The sequence below is a fragment of the Schistocerca piceifrons genome, chromosome X (genome assembly GCF_021461385.2).
Source record: "Schistocerca piceifrons isolate TAMUIC-IGC-003096 chromosome X, iqSchPice1.1, whole genome shotgun sequence".
NCBI lineage: Eukaryota > Metazoa > Arthropoda > Insecta > Orthoptera > Acrididae > Schistocerca > Schistocerca piceifrons.
The window spans coordinates 617537220-617559054 of record NC_060149.1 but is presented as its reverse complement, the minus strand read 5'-3'; the positions used below and the strand labels follow the sequence as shown (position 1 = coordinate 617559054).

Sequence of the window (21835 nt, the reverse complement as noted above, 5' to 3'; positions counted from 1 at the left end):
TCAGGAGTGCTAGTTCAGCAAGGTTCGCAGAAGAGCTTCTGTTAAGTTTGGAAGGTAGGAGACGAGGTAGTGGCAGAAGTAAAGCTGTGAGGACGGGGCGTGAGTCGTGCTTGGGTAGCTCAGTTGGTAGAGCATATGCCCGCGAAAGGCAAAGGTTAGGGTTAATGTTCCCTTGGATGCAAAAGGAATTCAACTGGTTGAAAATATATATGGGAAGAGGTCTGGATTACAAAAGGGAAAAAGTCTTTCATCTGGAAAGTGCATCTGCCCCCTTTGGTACTTTGGCAGTAGTAAAACTGAGGGGTTTCAAGTATGAATTGTTAGAATATCCACCCCGTTAACCAGATCTGACACATTTCGACTTCCACTTATTTCCGCGCTTAAAGAAATATATGGCTTGCCAGTGAAAAGGTTGCTGCAATGATACCTGGGTATTTTGCAAACCTTTCATAATCACACTTCAGACAGATAGTTCATTGGACAAAATGCCTTGATGTAAAAGGGGAATATGCTAGAAAATAAGCACTTTCTAGCCAAACTTCAAAATTTTCTCTTTGCCCATATAGAGGATATTTTTTTCTGATCTTGAGAATTACTAATATTTTACACAGAGACATAATGTTTTTGGTTCAACTTTGCAATGAAACTTCACAAGTGCCCCTCTAGGCAGTGTTAAGTGTGATAATTTTTGCAATTGTTGTTATCAGTAGAACGTCCACGCTCAGAAACCTTATTCAGTTTTCCTTATTCGTGGAAGTATTATACATTTCTTACAGCCTCACAATGACAATACACCAGTTGCAGCAAGTGATGTTAGCAGACAGAAGTTTTCTGACTGACGCACAGATGCCTTTGCGCACGCTTATGATTGCAAGTGGTCTTGCATGCGTGTGCCTGCCCACGTGTGTGTGTGTGTGTGTGTGTGTGTGTGTGTGTGTGTGTGTGTGTGTGTGTGTGTGTGTGTGTGTGTGTGTGAGCACTCGTTTTTATCTTTCATAACTTGGAATAAGGACATTTTAATAATATTATAAGTGTTAAACTAAGTGTCTGGAGTGATTTTTTGCAGCCTCAGTATAATGCCAGCATGATCAAGGATTTATGGTGTCTGGGTCTTCTTGACCATCATATTTAATGATATTAGGAGCAACCCATCACAACAAAATTTAGTTACATACAGGGACGTTTAAGACCAGCCTTCTTCCTAGCCTGTCTGTTATGGCTGGTTAACTTCCACCAAACATAAGAAGAACTCTCATAATGTGATAAGCACACAAAATTTATTCTACTTCTCAGATTCCATTATATGACCCTGTCATATTGTGGCAGAACAAGTTGGCCATGTTTGATATGGAGACATTAGCAACCTTACTCATATAGGTCTAGTGTCAAGTGGCAGCTGGCATTAGAGATAGGCTTGGCTTGGGAATGGGAAAATTAAGAGAGTTAGAATTTGTGATTGCATGTATGATTTTATCATAATTTTCCTATGCATAATTACACATATGCATACAATTTATGAAGGAGCAGGCAAGGTGGGTGCATGTGTGTTACTTGAAAATGATTGAGAGGGACCTGACAGATGAGCAATGACAAGTTACAAGTCACAAGTTGTATATTACTGTTGTGGTATTACAAGCTTTAGTGACCAACACAGCAACTTCGTGTCACGGCCTCTACTGCATGCAGCAACAGTTCCTTAGTGATGCAATCTCTGCAATATTCCTCCCTCCTTTGTCAATGGTGATTGCACTCCTAGACAGCGTTCAACCGGAGTGGTGGCAATCTGCTTTGACCCTTAGAGGCTGACTACTGAAATGAGATTAGACTCTTCCCATTTACTCTTGTGGAATTGACCACTAGATGTCATGAGAGGTGGATCCATTAGTATAAAAGTATATTGTCTTGCCAGTAGAGAAACAGTAACAGCAGAATGCGTCTGTCAGGAGAGCTCAGTCACTTCAAATGTGTACTAATCATTGGCTGTCACCTGAATAGCAAATCCATCAGGGACATTTAAACCTTTCTAAAGCTGCACAAGTCAACTGTTCACACATGATTGTGAAGTGAATACATGAACAACTGCAGGTAAACCAAGACCAGGTAGATCTCATGTACCAATGGACAGGGATCATTGTGCAATGTGGAGGGTGTTTGTAAAAAATTGCTTAAGATCAGCAGAAGGTTCTGAAGTGCTACTTGCAGACTAATTAGCACATTGACTCTACATAGGGAGCTAAAAAGAAAGGGGCACAGTGGTCGAGCAGCTCCTCATAAGACACATTTGTTTAGTCAGTGCTAAGCAACACTTGAGGTGGCTAATGAGTGATATCACTAAACAGTGAGTAACTTGAAATGAGTGATTTGGAGGGATGAATCATCCTGTATGCTGTGGCAATCTGATGAAAGGGTTTGGGTTTGGTGGATACCTGGAGAATAGAGCAGCATATATGAGGTAAGGATTTGTTTACATTAACATTTCTCAAATGGACTGGCCTGCCCAGAGGCCTGAACTGATCCCAATGGAACACCTTGGGGATAAGTTAGAATGTCAGCTTCACTACGGACCCCAGGTTCAACATCACTACTTTCTCTGGTTTTGGCCTTTGGGGAAGAGTGGACTGTTTGGCCCTTGGGGAAGAGTGGACTCTTTGACCCTTGGGGAAGAGTGGACTCCTCTGCAAACATTCAGGCACCTCATTGAAAGTGTCCCCAGCAGAGTTCCAGCCTTCAGGAAGGTGAATGGTTGGACACACCTCATATTAATGTCCACTAATAGGTTTACAGATACTTTTGATCAGATAGTGTATATGTGAACAAAAGGCTGTACAAGATGTGTCCTGTCTCACATTTGACTTTCAGTTTGTGTTGACATCGTCTCCTTGGGTGGATATGATGATGTTTTGGAGTTTATAGTTTGGGTTCTTCAATGGATGATGTCCTAGGGGTAAACTCAAGAGACAAAGGTATGAGGTATCAGCAACATTGGCAGTGTTGACTACTAGGGATAAAAGCTACTTAAATAGAACAAGAACAGAGACAGTGTAGAGGAAAGTGTCAATAACTGTACCATCAGTGGTGTCACTGCTGTTTCCATTGCATTTTGGTGGTATTATTGGGATCAATTTTGTCATGGCAGTAGCCAATGTTGGATTTGGTCCAGTAGTTGGTGTACCATTGCTGATGCTATGGACTTTTCCACTTTGAGATTACTCTCAAACCTAATCAGTGGTCCATATGTGGTGTTGATATTAAGCAGTTTCATGATGTCATCATATGGGGGCCATTTGATGTGCATGTCATCAATCTGCTGCTGAACTAAAGCTTTGTAGCCTTGTCAATTGCTTCTCTGGCTTCGGTCTCCTCTTCTGGTGAGTAACACATGTTATTGTTCTTTGCATTGTAGCACAATATGCCCTTCTTCATGTATCACATACAACCATTTACTATATTCAAGCTGCAGCCATCAGGTGTACAAACGATGGACGACCTTCTGCCTGCAGCTGTGGTAGATTCTCGTAAGAGGTTGTAACATGTCTGTCTTGCATGTCTCCTTTTGATCATTTGAGTGTGGCTTAAAGGACTGTTTGCAAAAATGATGATGTAATCTCAGATAACTCCATTGGCATTGCATTGGAGTTAGATAATTGTACTGTCTCTTGCTATCATCAGTGCTTCATATATCGTGCTGTGGTGCTGTGTCTATTTCTCCAGTAGGTTGCCTGCATAGCAATAGGCTAGGTCAGGATATGTTAAAGATCACGGTTCTGTGAGGTGATCAGGGGTACATGCAGTACATAGCTGAGGTTATCAGTGGTAGCAAAACCATCAGCTTCTGTGATGTTTATTAGCTCAGAGTAATCAGCATGTGGTATGTGGATGTTCTTGCTCTGGCTTTGAAGTAGTGTTAACTTTTGAATTATTTGCTGCAAATGTATGTAATAAGTATCAATGATAGCTCTTTGTGCACTTCTATTGGCATTTGTGATATAGTGGAGGCCATCTTTTACCAGGCAGAAAACGGCGAAGCAGTAGCTTATTAGACTCTAGCATTATGATTAGGGTGGCTAGTGCATGTATCTGTTTGTATAAATTGTAAGGTATGACTGTAACTTCTACAACCCTATGTCTAGTGTAATTCATTCTGTGCTAAGTGTTCTGCTGTCACTTTATCACTTCTGAGGACTTTGTTAATGGAAAAAATGCCAAGCTGCACCATTGTTCAGAGTCCATGTTAAATTGTATGTCCCTCTATAACTACCACATACCATCTCCAATAGGAATTTCAAACTATCCTTAGGGTTGACAACAATTTTACCTTTTTCACTGCTGTATTCTTATGGATGTTCTGCATAAAAAGCATCATGTACATACCAACATTCTGATATTTGTGCCTTACAAATTCTGGTAACAGAAGCATATTCCTCAAGTGTGTATTGTCATTTTTATAGATCAGTGAAAGGAAGATATTTTACAGGGTGCCATCCAATAGAGTTTAGTTATATTTTTGCCAGGTGATTCAAGTACATGCACAGAGCAGCACTAACTGATCCTGTTGTATGTCCTTCCAGTTTGCCATTCACACCAGTGTACTGTGTCTTATTACGTGGGGATCCACAGGAGTCTGTTTTCCATTACTGTTGAGTGCTTCCTGAATAAAGCCATATTTGTGTTACTTGCACTGGACTTGTGTATTACTTGGTTACTACAGTCAGACTTTCAATGATCTCATCAGTGAATGGGTATACGTTGTGATACAATATTTATCGTTGTCTTTGCTCCTTCTCTTGCTGAAATTCAGTTATTCTATTTGCCTCTGTTAATAACTTTTTTTCAGTTTTCTATAAGTTTTCGTTAATAGGTTTACGTTTGTTAATGTCTCTCATACTTCTAAAAGGTACACGTCTTAAACTTCTGTTGTAGTAAGATTCTTATTATTTCAGGTGACTGGTTACAGAGCATTAATGGTCAGGAGGTCAGTGGACAAACACTTGATGCAGTTCTGTCAGCAGTGAAGCCACCTTGTGAGGTAAGTCAGTGTTTGTATGTCAGTCAAAACTACAATGCCCTCTAACAATTAAATTTAAGAATATTCTTTCAATTTGCAATGTTATAAGAAGCCAGCCCATGGAGCAAGAGGCTGTGATGAGTGATTTGACAGTTCGCGGCGTCTACCCAATAAAGTGAGGAATACAGGAGGCTGAGTGCCGGATGTGGGTCTTTCACAAGGCTGGAGCATACAAGCTTAACTGAAGGGTTGAATGCAATGGAATGACAGCGAAGGGGGTTAAAGTGACAGATGAATATTATATTTTCAATGAAACCGTGTTACAGATCCTACAGACATGATACAGAAAAATGAAGTACACCAGAAAAATCAATGAGCTGAACTCATTGCATCTTCGAGTATGATTCTAGAATAAATAGAGGGTGTCCAGCAAAGAGGTCCATGATTACAAAATTCAGTACCTTGAAAATTAACATTGATATGTAAGTGCAACAAATGGTATGTTTATTGTGAGAGCTTGTAAGAATTTTAGTCAGAAGTTTCAAAATAGTTCAAAATGCTGCTGACAGATGGCTCTGTAATCACAATATGTAATGCCTTTAAGTAGTCTGTTGCAGCTCAAAGTGAATATGAAAGAGGATTAGCATGCTGAAGGAAAAGGTTGAAATCATGTAATCCATTGAACAACATGTTTCTCTGGTCCTGTAATACCACAGGTTAATACACAGTCCTTTGGCAGCAAGGCACAGTTTTCAAACACAATTTAATGTTTCCAAAAGGATCCGATGCAAAAACCATTTGTTAGCTCTTCACCAAATTGCAACAGACAGACTGCATGATTGATGATCTAGCGGGTAATGATGTCCCAAGGCAGACTGTAGTTACTCTTGAAAATATTACCTTGGCTTCTGGAATAATTCAGCAAAATCCAAGGAAATCCATCTGAAAAATTGCAGCAGAGACTGGTTTGAAGCATTCCAGTAGGCAGGAAATACTGAAACAGAGCCAACACATGTTTTGATTCAAAATTCAAATCCATCAGGCCATATCTTTATGTGCTAAAAGATAGATAGCTGACTTTGCAAACAATATTCTCACTATTATTGATAATGAAGGACTCAATGTTTGCTGCACCTGTTTCACAGATGAAGAACATTTCCACCAGAGTCGAGTCATGAATAAACAAAACTAGTGATTTTGAGCTTCCAAAAATCCCCATTTGTGTGGAGTGTTTGGGCTGCAATATGCAGTAGAGGCATTATTGGCTTTTTATCTTGCAAGGGCCCATCACTAGTGAATATTACATTGTAGTTTTTGAACAATTTGTCACCACACAGCTAGTGTTGGAGGACTTGACTAGTCATCAAGTGGGGCGGGGAGGGGGGGGGGGGGCGGGAGCCAGACCACATCGCACTGAACAGATGTTTTGCTTTCTCAATGAATAGTTCGGGAATAGAGCCATTGCATTGGATTAATGCAAATTTATTGGTGCAAGGGTGGATTGACCTCCATATTCGTCCAGTGTGACTCCTTGTGACTGTCTACTGCAACCATCCCACCATTCTGGATGGCCTTGAATTGACAATCTGTGTGGCATCTGAATCCATTTCTGTTGAGAAACTGGTGGATGTGATGGCAAATTTTATAGTTAATTTGCAGCATCTCCATACTGCAAGTGGTGGACTTCTCGAAAAAATTGTGATGTGACTGCAGAGACTTCTTGCAGAGGAGAAGATTAATTACACACAGTGTTACTGTACAAGATGCATAGTGTACAGTGCCATCTCTTAGCAGCTTTTTGAATTATTTCAAAACTTCTGTATAAAATTCTTACAGCTTTCATTATATATGACGGTAGTTTGTGTTCCCGAAAGAACAGTCACTGTTAATGACCATCCAGCTTTGCTAGAATGAAATGATAATTAAATGGACACCCTCGCTGCAACCAGGCATTTATATACTTCATTGGGGACATGTTGAAAATGTGTGCCCCGACCGGGACTCGAACCCGGGATCTCCTGCTTACATGGCAGATGCTCTATCCATCTGAGTCACCGAGGGCACAGAGGATAGTGCGCCTGCAGGGACTTATCCCTTGCACGCTCCCCGTGAGACCCACATTCCCAACACGTCCACATCACTACATTCGTATTGCGCCTAATAGATGCACGTACAGGACTTGGTAGATTAATCTGCCACGAGTAATGAGTATGATGGGCAAACATCTATTAGGCGCACTACGAATGTTGTGATGTGGACATGTTGGGAATGTGGGTCTCATGGGGAGTGTGCGAGGGATAAGTCCCTGCAGGCACGCTATCCTCTGTGCCCTCAGTGACTCAGATGGATAGAGTGTCTGCCATGGAAACAGGAGATCCCAGGTTCGAGTCCCAGTCGGGACACACATTTTCAACATGTCCCCAATGAAGTATATAAGTGCCTGGTTGCAGCGAGGGTGTCAATTTAATTATCATTTCATTCTAGCAAAGCTGCATGGTCATTAATGGTAACTGTTCTTTCGGGAACAGATACTACCGTCATATATAGTTAAAATATGGCTTCCCAGCCATTGACCATCGTGTGCGAATGCACACGCTATGCTCAAACTTGTACGGGACTTGGTAGATTAATCTGCCACGAGTAATGAGTATGATGGGCAAACATCTATTAGGCACACTACGAATGTAGTGATGAGGACATGTTGGGAATGTGGGTATCACGGGGAGCGTGCAAGGGATAAGTCCCTGCAGGCGCACTATCCTCTGTGCCCTCGGTGACTCAGATGGATAGAGCGTCTGCCATGTAAGCAGGAGATCCCGGGTTCGAGTCCCAGTCGGGGCACACATTTTCAACATGTCCCCAATGAAGTATATAAACGCCCGGTTGCAGCAAGGGTGTCCATTTAATTATCTTTTCATTACAGCTTTCACAATAAGCACACCTTTTGTTACACTTGTGTATCGATCTTAGTTTCAAGATATTTAATTCTGGAATCAGGGACTCCTTTACTGGACACCCCTGAAAGTTACTATTGTTTTTCATTATGATAGATTATAAAATTAATAACAACTGACTTATTTGAGAAATCTAATTGTATGAAGTAGAAGATGAACACCACAATGCACTACATTTCAAATATTGCATGGATATAAATAATTGCATATCAGTTTATTAAAAGTGTATGATGTGCAGATGTGCCAAGGCTATACATCCTCAACAGTTACATGTAATATGGATGTAGCACAAGTTTCCCAGATCCTTACTTAATCTTAATAATGTATGTGTACCCACAATTTCCTATTCCATGTGTAATTATAATTTTATGTAGGCCTTAAGTTTTGACAAAGTTTTGTCGCACTGTAAAACTGGATGTAAACATGCCTTGTGAATTTTGTCAATAACTTGTTTAATACCATGTTGTTATTTGAATGAAAGGTCACAAAATGACTGCAATAATTTTCTTTGTTTTGTGCTATCTTATATGTGGGTACAGTTACTTGAATAGTGGTCATTATTTAAGAGTCTAGCTTGGATTTAGTAGTGTGTAACATCACAGAAGGTATGTAAGTAGTTTAATTGAAAATGTAACATTCATTTTTCATTTCAATCGCCGAAGTATGTTGCTTTTTGTCATCTTTGGTCAGTGTTGGTGAGTATGCTATTGTCAAAGGGCTTGCAACTGAGCAGCCATGTGAGTTACATACGTTAACTTTTCATTGGACTTGGAGTAATTGTGCAAGCACGACTTACAGACTTTAACTTTTCATGGCACTTAAATAATTTGACTTTGTTTCCTGGTGATTGATTTAGTTTTACTGTATGAACTATAACTTTGTTTGCATGATTGAGGCAGCTATGAATTATAATTATGTGTTGCACTTGATATTTTTGATAGTGTAGTTAAGGACTTATCTACATTTTTGCAGTGGTTATTTGAGATAGCAAACTTTTGTTTACAATGCAATTGATGGTGGAAAATTGCCTTTGCAAGTTTGCTGTTGATTTTTGTGAGTTACTGTGCAGTTAAATTACCTTTACTCACTCATTTCTGTATTTGATGCTCTGCTCTCACTACATACTTTAATTATTGTCTAATTTTTATTTTTTTGTTTAAATCCACAGTTTATGTGACACCACCATTCACACATATGTGAACATTATTTAATAAACATTTATTTGGTTTAAAGTGTAGCTCTGTGATTTCAACAACATCATTAATCCTGCAGAATTTATCCAATCATTTCTCATATTTTTATATTATTCACTAATTTGTCTGCTAATGAAAAGTGGTTTGACATTCAAGTCTGTGTTAAATATAAAGTCTATAAAGCAGTGTTGCATGGCTGACCCCTCTGCTAAGAATGAGTCAAGTCAACAAATTAGGTCATACATTGCTCACACTGAGATTGGCATATAAAACTGTGGTGTGCCCATAAGTTGTCATAGAAAATAATTTCCGTGGTAACTGTAAAGTTTAAATTTACTGCACATTTCTTTGTATCATGAACAAATAAAAAATAAAATAAAGTGGCAGATTATATCTGAAAACAGGAGAGTAAAGGAAGAAACAGTCTTGTGATACTTCCAAGTCACTCAGTTGCAGTGTTACAAAGCAACTATAGTGAGGGCATCACAGCTTCACAATTCTCTGACTTTCCAGACTCTGAGGAAGTGACTTTTCTGTTACAGTGGTATTGGGTGCATGCCAAACCACCATGTCATGTGCATCAGCACAACAGTAATTGGTCATTCTATGAATCAGTGCTACATTTTTGGTCAGCTATCCAGAATTATGTTTTCTGTTGATTCCCTAAATTGCTTAAGGCAAATTCCAGGGTGACTGCTTTGAATAGGATATGCCCAGTTTCTTTTCCAATCCTTCCCCAATCCAAGCTGGTACTTGATGGGATATTACTCTCTGTTCTTCCTTCCCAGTTCTGAATAACAATCTGTTAACAAGTTTGTTTGATTTGAAAGCCACCACAAGCCTTCAGCTTTTTAAAGTACTCAAAACTCTATATTTGAACTCACTCTCTCTCTCTCTCTCTCTCTCTCTCTCTCTCTCTCTCTCTCTCTCTCTCTCTCTCTGTGTGTGTGTGTGTGTGTGTGTGTGTGTGTGTGTGTGTGTGTGTGTGTTTACTGGATGTTTGCCAGTAATTTGAATAATGTTATGTCTGGATAAAAAAGGTTATTATTGTATTACAGGTCACTTTAATACTCCAACGTATAGCAGGTTACGAAGTCACTATAGATGAATATCAGGATAACCAGAGAAAGGTTTGTTTTAACTTTTATATAATTTAATATATTTTACCTAATTTCTGACCATGAAAATTAAACACAAATATTAATTCTTGCTATGGTAGAATGGTAGCTTCTAATGTAGCAGCTCCAAAAATACATGTTCTTTGTTTTTGGAGACTGTTAATTATTTTTAGGATTATGCTACAAATTATTTAGTTTCTGTATGTAAAGTTTGGAGTCATTGGCATGTTTTCCCCCCACTACTTTGACATATTTGTGAGGATGTTAGTTCTTCAGGATCATTTTAAACTAAGTCATTGAGTATTTCCTTTTGATTTCATGTGTCCTTCTTACCTTCTATTTGCGTTAGCTTTGTTACTTCTAGTTGTTGGTCACTATGTGGACATCTTATAGTTTTGCCTTGATTTATGTAAATTTGCTTTTCAGTTATATTTCTCAAAAATTGGAACTTACGAATGGGTTCTTAAACCAGTCATTGCTCTACCACATTACCTCTTTATTTCTTTGTGAACAATCCTTCTCCGATCAGAAATACCTTCCAGAAATAATAGAGCAAGTACAGCATCCACATTTCTATATTTGATTCATAAATCCCTGTCTCTTTTACTCATCCAGTCTTCTTATGACACCACAAGCACTGTGACCTAATTGAAACAGGCAAAACCACATAACATATAAATTATGTAGGTGCATAATTTTTTGACCTCAGTTCACAATTTGATTCTTCATTTCAGTTTTATGCAACTAGTGTTGACGTACGGAGTGGTTTGAAACAAAGGAATGGTATAAAGAATGATGGAAAAAGACTAGAGGAAGTAGAATCCACTAGATTCCTACATGTCTCTGTGGAGAATGAGGTGAAATTTAAGCAGTGTATTAAACTGTCAAAAACTGAGCTCAACCGTACATTCATTAAGAATACAGACAAACAGCTTTTCATTAAGAATACAGACAAACAGCTTCTGTGCATATTATACCATGGACTCTGTGAATTATACGTGCAGTATTGAGCAACAGAACAGAGAAAGTCAAACATTCAGGAAACAAAATGGGTGGCACATTCGAAAAAAGATAGTCTTTTAAGAAAAAGGCCATTTTAAATGTGCGCAAATTGCTTCAAAAGTGTGTGCCTTTTGATCTATATATCTGTATACAAAGGTAAAATGATAATATGATATACAGGGTGTCCATAATTAAAGTTCCAGTTTCAGAAGTCTGTAGAAAGAGAACCACTGCTCAGAATGACATGAAATTTGAACAGCATGTTATTGATACAAGGAGAAACACCATGGAAAAAAATAATAAAAATTTTATCAATAGATGATGTGGTAAGTGTCTTAATGTAAATGGAGTCAATCACAAATGACAGATGAATCACAATACAGTGGCTGAGTTTTGAGTTGCACATAACACCATCAACAATATTCAATGTTCATGACTGTACAAATTTGGCAGTCAACATTTGTGGCAATGTTAATAAGGTATGCCTGTCCACCACAGGGAGGTCATATCAGGTCGGATGGGAAAAATTGGTTTTTAATTGTCATGAGGCAAAAAAACCACCTAAGAAGCAAAATGACATCAGTTTCTGTTTGTCGTGTGACTGATGCATGGCATGAAATTTATAAACAGCATGTTCCATAACAGATAGAAGTGCCTCGGGGATAACATTCAGAATATGTTGTGCAATGCATGCCTTCAGTTCAGCTACATTCTTAATTGGAACACTGAACACAACACCTTTCAGATAGCCCCACAGCCAGAAGTCACAGATCAGGTGATCTGGATGGCCAGACTGTAGGGATAAGGTGGTTGTTAATTCCAGCATTTTTTAACTGCCTTTGCAGCAGCCCCTTCACTGGCTGTGCAATGTACGAAGAAGCACCATCGTGCATACAAATTGCATACAAATGATCTCACACACACACACACACACACAGACACACACACACACACACACACACACACACACACACACTGGTGAAGTGTCGGAATGACATTGGTGTGCAAAAGACTCTCATAGTATTTACCAGTTATTGGTACATGTAAGAAGACCCACAGGATTCATCTACTCGAAAAAATACAGCCATAAATAAAGGATGCCATCAACCCACACCACACAGTCATCTTTCCAGATTGAAATGGTACCAGTTTATGTGCATGCAGATTTTCTGTTGTTCATATTCTGCAATTCTGCGTATTGATGTGGCCTTGGGGATGATCATGGCCTTCATCAGTGCACAGAATGTTCCATGGCCATTCATTGCCCACTTCCATGTGAGCAAGAAATTCCAGAGCAAAAAATCATCTCACTCTCAGGTCAGCAGGAAGCAACTCCAGAACATGGGTGATTTTGTATGGCTAGCAGTGCAGGAAGTTTTGTCGGATTTTACGCACTGTGCCCACAGGCATGTTCAATGTTCGGGCAATTGCTCATGCAGTTCATGTTGGCACACCACCACTTGACCCCTCATTCAGAGCTGTGGCCACATCTTTGACGGATGTAGGATAAACTGCTTTCCTCCCTCTGCCACATTGCACTTCAAAAGAATTTTGTTTTCTTTTCTCCAGACCCTCAGCAGACATCAGATGAATGTCTTTTGTCATACCCTTGAGTGTTTGGAACTTCTGCAGGGCTGCTGGTGTACAGTCACCATTCTTGTAAAAGGACTTTACAAACAGTGCAAGATCCTTCATGCAGACTGTCATGTTGGGCGTTTCAGATCAGACTAAGGAACAGCTGTGTACCGCATATCTGTTGGTGTGCATGTTCTGATGCTTATAGCACCGTATATTGGTCAAATTTTTGTTAATTTTTTTGGTTCCGCTATGTTTCCCCTTGCACTGATAATAAGCTGTTCAAAGTTGACATCATTCAGAGCAGTAACAGTGGTTGTCTTTTTACAGCATTTTGAAACTGGAAGTTTAATTATGGACACCCTGTATACAAAATAGTCAGAGTGGAAAACAAATGCAGTGACCACATTCACATTGAAGAACTAGTTAAGAAGCACATCTCACCAACTGACAATGAATATGACACTGATACACCTGAACTCCAGCAGCCACATTGTGGTGTATTGTACACATCACTATCATTTCTCCCATTTCCTGTTCCATTTGCAAACTGGGCAGGAAAAGAATGACTGTTAGTGAGCCCACACAGTAGCTTCAGTTTCTCTGATTTTCTTGTTGTGGATGAATGTGGGAGGAAGTAATATGTACATTTTTGGAATTTTAACAGTAAACATCTATATGAAGCACAATGTGTAACAGCTTAGGGGGGCTATATTGCCCTCTTATTGTCTCTTACTTTTCTCTATTGTATATCTGTGTTAAGCATAATTCATAATGCCTAACCTAATATAATGTAATCACAAAACTTATGAACTATTTACTGCCTGAGGTTAATTGTGTCATTCAAGCTAACTGATAGGTCAACAGAACAAGCACTTACACAATGGACAGCAGCAACAGAAGTATACGTTGTCATCTAACACGACACTCTAAAGTTTAATATATTAAGTTCAAAAACATAAATTCAGGGTAATGTTCTCTTTAAGTAACAAATTTTGAATTAATTGACTGTGACCTGAAAAACCACATTTGTCAGTTTTGAGGCTGTTGTGTTCCAAGGATGCTAATATAAAATTACATGGCCATTTCTAAAGCCGTTTAGTACTGACATTTTCACTGCTTACTTGTGTAATGCTTCAGTTTGGTACTTTCTTCTCAGAACTGTAATGCCAATATTTATACCTGAGGCAGGGCACAGTGCAACTCACCTTTTAGAAATGCCACCTGTAAGTCTATTAATTTGACATCAGTCACTAGTCCAACTAGGACAGTTATTTATTTTGTGCTCTAACCAGTTGGTTATATTTTCTATTGTACAACATTTCTGCTTTAGTGAATACTGAGATGGTGAAACAAGCAATAACTTCCAATGTTTATATCAGCATCAAATATTTTTCTCATTAAAAGCTCAGCTAAGCTGTTATGTAGTAGTAGAATCACTGTATTATTACATAATTTCTGCGCAAAACATTCATAAAGTAGTAACAAATATGAGCATCCCCATTACTGAAGCATTCATGACTACATTACTGTACTTTATGGCCTTGGTGGTTTAATAATAACTACATATGAACTACAAAAAACTGTTGTTTACAGTAATTGCCACATTAAAATCATGTAAGTTAAAACATTACAGTGCCACTATCACATTAGGCAATATATTGCAATTATAACTCGGAATCAAATTCTTGCTAAGCATAGTAGACTCAGTATGTGAAAAGGAAGAAATATATGGAACATTCAAATCTCAGTGGCTACTGAGACACTTATAAGACTGTAATAAAAAACGTGTCTTGCCTACTTTAAACATGATAAACAAAAAGCAGGAAAACTGATTGCCATTTATAAAACTGAAAGGAACGATGAATAACCTTGCCGTGTTACAGTTGAAAAAAGCTATGCAGCTTGCAGACAGTAGATTGTAGCACCTTTCAACCATTCAAAGTAAGCTGCACCCCAGCTTAATAAGAGTATTAAATGGTTTCCAACTCATAGCATTCCCTCTATATTAAATATGACTTTTCGTTAGCAGATCGTAGCACTGAAGAGGTAAGTGAAATAAGTATTAGATACAGTGGTGTTGAGAAACAGCTGAACTCATTAAAACTGAACAAAGTTGCTTAGCCTGATGGAATCCGTACCAGACTTGATGCCAAATTTGCAGCTGAGTTAGCCCCACTTCTAACTTTATCATAGCTCCCTCGAACAAAAAGCGTGCCCCATTCTTGGAAAAATCACAGGTTACACCTGTCTACAAGAAGTGTAGTAGAAATGATCTACAAAATTACCATCCAATATCCTTGACATGGATTTGTTGCAGAATCTTAGAACAAATTCTGAGCTCAAACATACTGAGTTATCTCAGACAGAATGACCTCCTCCATGCCAACCGGTGTGTATTCCAGAAACATCAGTCATTTGAAACCCAACTCGCACTATTCTCACATGACATACCAAAACTTTACAATAAAGCAGTCACAGAGGTGCACTATTTCTTGTTTTCTGAAAAGAATTTGACTCAGTAGATTGTAGCACCTTTCAACCATTCAAAGTAAGCTGCACCCCAGCTTAATAAGACACCTAAACTTATCGTCAAAAGTAGGATCATATGGGGTGCCAAGCGGAATTTGTGACTGGATTGAGGACTTTTTGGTAGGGAAGATGGAACATGTTATCTTGGATGTAGAGTCATTGCCAGATGTAGAAATAACTTTGAGTGTGCCCCAGGGAAGTGTGTTTCGGACCCTTGCTGTTCATGTTGTATATTAATGACCTTGCAGGCAATGTTAGTAATAACCTCAGACTTTTTGCATATGATGCAGTTATCTATAATGAAGTACTGTCTGAAAAGAGCTGCACAAGTATTCAGTCAGATCTTGATAAGATTTCAAAGCGGTGCAAAGATTGGCAACTTGCTTAAAATGTGCAGAAATATATAACTGGGTACTTCACAAAATGAAGAAATGTAGTATCTTACGGCTACAATATCATCGCCATTGGAATTGACCAACTCATGCAAATACCTGAGAGTAACACTTTGTAGGAATATGAAATGGAATTATCACATAGACTCAGTCATAAGTAAAGTAGGTTGTAGAGTTTGGTTTATTGGTAGAATACTGGGGAAGTGTAATTAGTCTACAGAGGAGATTGCTTATAAATCACATGTTTGACCGGTTCTAGAATATTGCTCAAGTGTGTGGTACTCATAACAAATAGGACTAACAGGAGATATTGAATGTATACAGAGAAGGGCAGCACGAATGCTCGCAGGTCTGTTTGATCCATGGGTGAGTGTCACAGAGATACTGAAGAAACTGAACTGGCAGACTCTTGAAAGCCTACTGACAAAGTTTCAAGAACCCACTTTAAATTATGGCTCTAGAAATATACTACAACCTCCTATGTATCATTCACATAGAGATCCTGAGGATAAGCTTAGAATAATTACAGCACGCACAGAGGCATTCAAACAGTCATTCTTCCCATGCACCATATGTTAGTGGAACGGGAAGGTACCCTAACAATTGGTACAATGGGACATACCCTCTGCCGTGCACCTCACAGTGATTTGCAGTTTATAAATGTAGATGTAGATTGTTGAACAAGCTTCAGTATGGCTCACTTGCCTCCATATCCTTCCATCTGCAGCAGTTTAATATTTGCAGTTGGATTTTTCACTACTTGTCTCGCTGCACCCATTTGAAGCTGCCTGACTTTGATGATGACTAAATGAAGGCTGTGTTTGCCATCTGTACATGCTTCAAGGCTTGATGTGTCAAAGTTTGATTACTTTTCCTATCTGATGGCAGAAGACTTTGTTCAGAATGTAATGAAATTTTTCCCCTCAGGAAAATATAAGCTTAAACGGAATTGCAGTATCTACATAGTTAAGATAAAATTTCATAACAACTTTCATATTATTTCTTTTACAGTATAGGTACAATAAATTCAAATATAATTAAAGCAAGTCTTATACACAATAAACAGTATAGAATCACATGAAGGAGAAGTTACATTGAGTATAGGTAACGGGAATGGCTGATGTTCAATATATATATATATATATATACGTGTGTGTAGTGTTGTTACATTATAGATGCTTCTCTTGTAGTGTCTCCTTCTGGAGTATAATGGGCTTCTTCATCATGCTCTACACTTACTGAACAAACCTGTGCTGTAAAAAGCTCCTCTCTATTTCCTCTGTAAATTTTACATGATAAGGTATCCACACAGATGAGTGATACATAAGAATCAGTCAGATGAGTGTTTTTAAGTAACTTCTTTCATGGATGAATTACATTTCTTTTGGATTCTTCCAATGAATCTCCACCTGGCATCTGCTTTTCCTACAACTAGTTTAATGTTATAATTCCACTTGAGGTCACTACAGATTGTTATTCCTAGGTAAATAATTGTTGTTACAATTACCAAGATGCCTGCCCAAAAATCCACAGGACTTCATACATGACTAGAACTTTCCAAAGAAGCAGAAAGATTATCTAGTGAGAAAAGAGTATTATTGTGTTATTGATTAACAAACATTCGATCTGTAAATAATGTTAAATGCAGTTACACTGCCTGACAAAAAATTGAAGCATGTGGAAGACAAGGATGGATGTCATTATAACTTCCTACAAATACACACCATTGGTGGGTATGTAAATGATTAAGATTGCAACAATCTGTGACAGGTAGACTGGCCACCAAACTGTGTTAATGTTGTTGGTGTAGTGTAGGTACCAGGCCTGGTAGGGTATGTAAAGGGTACGAACAATGTCAGATGCTGAGTGATCACTGTGAAGGAAAACGAGGATACCACATACTGGTGTGAGATTGTCAGTACCTGACATAGTTTGTAGGGGCCTTGTTGTGAATCTCCATTTGGCCAACTGGTCAAATTATGCAGTATCCAGATTTGTGGAGCTATCGGGCGTGACAGTGGCATGATGTTGGGCTCTGTGGGAACATGAGGGCAGGCATACTTGTCAAGGTTCTGGTTGACTGTGTCTGACAACCACAAGGGCAGGTCCCTGCCTGGTATTGTGCACCAAGCATATCATAACCCCTTCATGACTGTGCCCATCACCTGAGAACACTCCGTGTCATCCTGCACCTTTGGTCAGAGACTAGTAGCAGTTGGACTAGAGAATTTCTGTCCTGTGTGTACACTGATGTTAATGCCAGAACACAAATGGCTTTGTTTAGAGTGGTGCTGAGACCAGATGCTGATGAATGGTGTCGCACAGTGTTCAGCAATGAATCGTGGCTGTGCATTACCCTAGATGTCTAGTGCTTGAAGGAACACTGATGGCACAGTCTATGCCACAGACATCCTACATCCTGTAATGGATCTGGGAGATGTTATTTTTTTACCGTATTTGTCGATACTGAATTGAAAATGTTTTCTTATATTTTTGTCAGAATTTATTATAATTTGTCTTATTATATGTTAATTTACTTCTGTTTTTGAGAGTAAAAGCATATTGATTACTGTTAGAAAATGTATCGAAGAATAGCAAAGAAACTGATTGTGTAAAATATCTTTGACGTTGGAGTAGTCTTTGACTATAGTCAGTCCGAGTCGGAAGCTAACTCTTGGTGTGTGTTGACAGAAGAACAATGTGAAGGTCACAGTCATAAATAATTTTGAATTATGTTAACTATTATTTTTGTATTATCTGAAAAGAAGAAACTACATTGGAAGGAACTGTATTTGAAACACCAAAATGAGAGAAACACGTTGAACCACGTCATTTTCTGCAGCCGACAACGATGCATTGTGGAATCATACTTAGACAACTGAAGCCAAGACTTATATTTGCTTGCAAACGTCTAATGGAAAAGGTACTGTCACGAAATATGGCAAATTTAAGTTTATAAAAAATAGTGACCATATTTTCAACTTGTGTAATAGCCGGGAAGCCATATTTCAATCCTCATATGCTACCTCTCATGTGACAGTAATCATTTTGCCATTTTTCAATAGGACAGTGATCTTTGACACATGGCACATATCTCTATGAGCTGCTGTGTGATGCTGAGGTACTGACATGGCCAGAAAGGTGCTCATACTTGTCCCTGCAGAAACATATGGGTTCTGCTCAGATGTCATCTCTGTCCCAGTGCAAGGTTATCAAGGACGAGTTCCAACAGTCACGGACCGGAGAGGACATAATGACTTTATGACACCCTACCCCACTGAATCAGTGCATGCATCCAGTCCAAACGGGATGCAGTGTCATACTGATAAGTGGGCTCATTCTGCCAGTTTCTTTGAAAATTTGATTCAGTATTGTAATCACTAAAATAACATCACATTTCCTGTCAAACCATGAAGTTTCATTTTATTTCCCCCTTCCATTCTGGGTGCTTCCTTTTTTTTTGTCAGTCTGTGTGTTGGAATTAATAAGCAGAGTAGAATTACTGCCCCGATTAAATATGTGGTACTGAATTGTATTTCTTTGATTTGTCATATATTACTCATTAAGTTACTGTACATAATGTAATTGCACAGGATTAATTAAAAACTAAATTTCATTTGTAGCTGAAATTCACGTACTACTTTTGTTGTATTCAGTACAAATGTTTTGTCATTAATAAGATGTAGCATCTAACTGAAAGGAATTATGGTATATGTGTGTGTGTCTTTCTTTTAATTGCTCTGAAATGGATTAATTATAGAGGCATTTTTATGAATTTCTTATAGGGTCGGAGGCAGTCAGAGTTAGTGCGCCGGCTAACAGGAGTAGATCCTCCTCCACCACTTATTGGACATCCAGTAGCTGTGCTTTACATGTCTGTAACAAATGAGATGGACTCAAGACCAGAAGACACTGACAGAAGTCATGCACTGATCTATTGTTTCCCTGCACAATCATCTCCTTCACAACAGGATACATTCGTTGCAGCCCGAGGTGCCTTCATTACTCTGTGTCACCTTTTCCCAAATGCTGGTGCCTCGACACCTACCAGGTTGTTTTAAATTACCTATTATTCATTTCTAATAAGTGCTGTATTACAAGAATGAAAGTTTCAGTCTTTAGCAGAGTGTGAACTATTGTGAAACTGCTTGATGGATTAAAACTGTGCGCTTCATCTTTCTTGGGCAAGCTGTTGCTGACTGGCATATCCAGGCACAACTCATGAGCTACTTTCATAGGTACTTAGCTAGGAGAGAGGTTCTAGCAGTATTAAAACTGTGTAAGTGTGTCATTGGTTGTGCCCAGAAAGCTTACTTTGTAAGTGCATTTTCATTACCTTGAAAGACAAGATCCAGGTTCAGGTCCTGGTCTGCCTCATAGTTGTAAACTGCCAGGGCATTTTGCTGTAGCAGAACTATTAAAAATGCAGAAAAATTGTTCTTTATTGTATATAATGGTTAAAGAATCTTGGATAAGATGCTCCTGCACATTCTCCGTTAATTTATCAGACGTAATAATTGGATTGGCTCAGATTAAAGTGTGTTACTGTCTTTTCAAAAGTATAAGCACAGGCTGTTGTGAGATGACTTCTTCACCACATAAGAAATATGGTGAAAATGGGAGGACAGTTCCTTAGCTGTGATGAGAATATGAATGCTGAAAGTTAATTAGTGACCTTTCTATCACCTGTAACTTTAATGACAACATTTGATGATCACTTTTATGTTCCATAGCAAGCCTAGATGACAGGTCTAAGTCTTTAAATCTGGAGGTCAAGTAAATGCTACAATGTGTAATGTCCATTCAATCAGTTTCAGCAAAACACTTCACTTAGCTTTGGTAGGCAGCTATGTTCATATGAGGGATGATATACAATCATTACAATTACAGAACACAGTAATAACAGTTTATTTCTTGCACTGAATGACAGCCAAATACCACTTTACGTCTAACTATAAACTTTAGCACGCAATGACTAATGACACAAGCTTGCTCCTGGATCTGAACTACGATGAGGCTGCTATGAAAGTGGGCTATCAAAGAGTGGGATGAGCAGTGCTGTACTCTGATGTAAGTAGACATCCAGCAGTTGTGCCATATGGAACAACTTGAAGGCAATTCTTCGGCAATGTCTCTCACTTGTGGCTGTGTGTGGCTGTGACTTTTAGCTTTTTCTTCTATCATGAGGTACCAACTTAAACATGAAACCTCAGTCTTCAGATGACACCACATACCCCCCCCCCCCCCTCCCCCCACCACCACCTCCCTGCCCCCAGACCTCTGCATCATCATTGGATAGTGCTCTGTCACTTGATGACGGTGGGGGGAGTCAAGTCTGAAAGTGGATATAGCTGAGGAGGCAGAGTATGTAGCAACAGCCAATGGCAAATCCCCTTCTGAACCCTGGTATCCACCTTGTAAGTGACCGGGAACACTGGCTGAAAAGCCAACCACAGGGTGCACACTCACACCCAGCGACACACAATCTGTGGTCAGGAGAACAGAAGGCAGAGCTCCAGGTGCATCACAACAACTGTCCACAGGTAGTGCCTCCATGGACATTGACTCTGGCTGCAGAACCAGTGGCGATGGTGGCATTGGCACGACATTGATCTCCATTGGCACCTCTATGTATGGTGCCAACCATGATGGGCAAAGAGGTGGAGGTGACTGCTGTTGCAGATAACAGTGGCATGCTGGGTTGGTGGGCAAATATTCAGCAGCAGAATCACTGCTATAAGAGCAACACAGCTGATTCTGGTGATGCCGGTGCATCCCAGATGAACCTTGAACATCCTATAACAAATGACCCAATACTTTTGTGATGACACCATGCTCACATTGATGTTTCCTGCTAAACAGTTTTGAAAAAAACTTTGTCCTGCACGTGAAACTTAACTTTGTATGACCAGACAGAATGAATGGTTCCTGCTGCTGCCACATAAGATGGAACAGGGTATGGTGACAATGGATGTAGGTGAGGAGGCAGAGTATGTAGCAACAGCCAATGGCAAATCCCCGTCTGCACCCTGGTATCCACCTTGTAAGCGACCGGGAACACTGG

At 39.2% G+C, this 21835-nt stretch overlaps 1 protein-coding gene across 2 annotated transcripts in view; it reads left to right on the top strand.

The window, feature by feature from the left end:
- The window catches only part of LOC124722959 (protein inturned), a 254525-nt gene that overhangs the window by 34151 nt on the left and 198539 nt on the right, over nt 1–21835 (top strand). For both annotated transcript variants that reach the window (XM_047248129.1, XM_047248128.1), the window contains exons 5-7: nt 4941–5026; nt 10211–10282; nt 19557–19822. In XM_047248129.1, coding sequence (XP_047104085.1) covers nt 4941–5026; nt 10211–10282; nt 19557–19822 — 424 coding nt within the window. The remainder of the gene's footprint in view (nt 1–4940; nt 5027–10210; nt 10283–19556; nt 19823–21835) is intronic.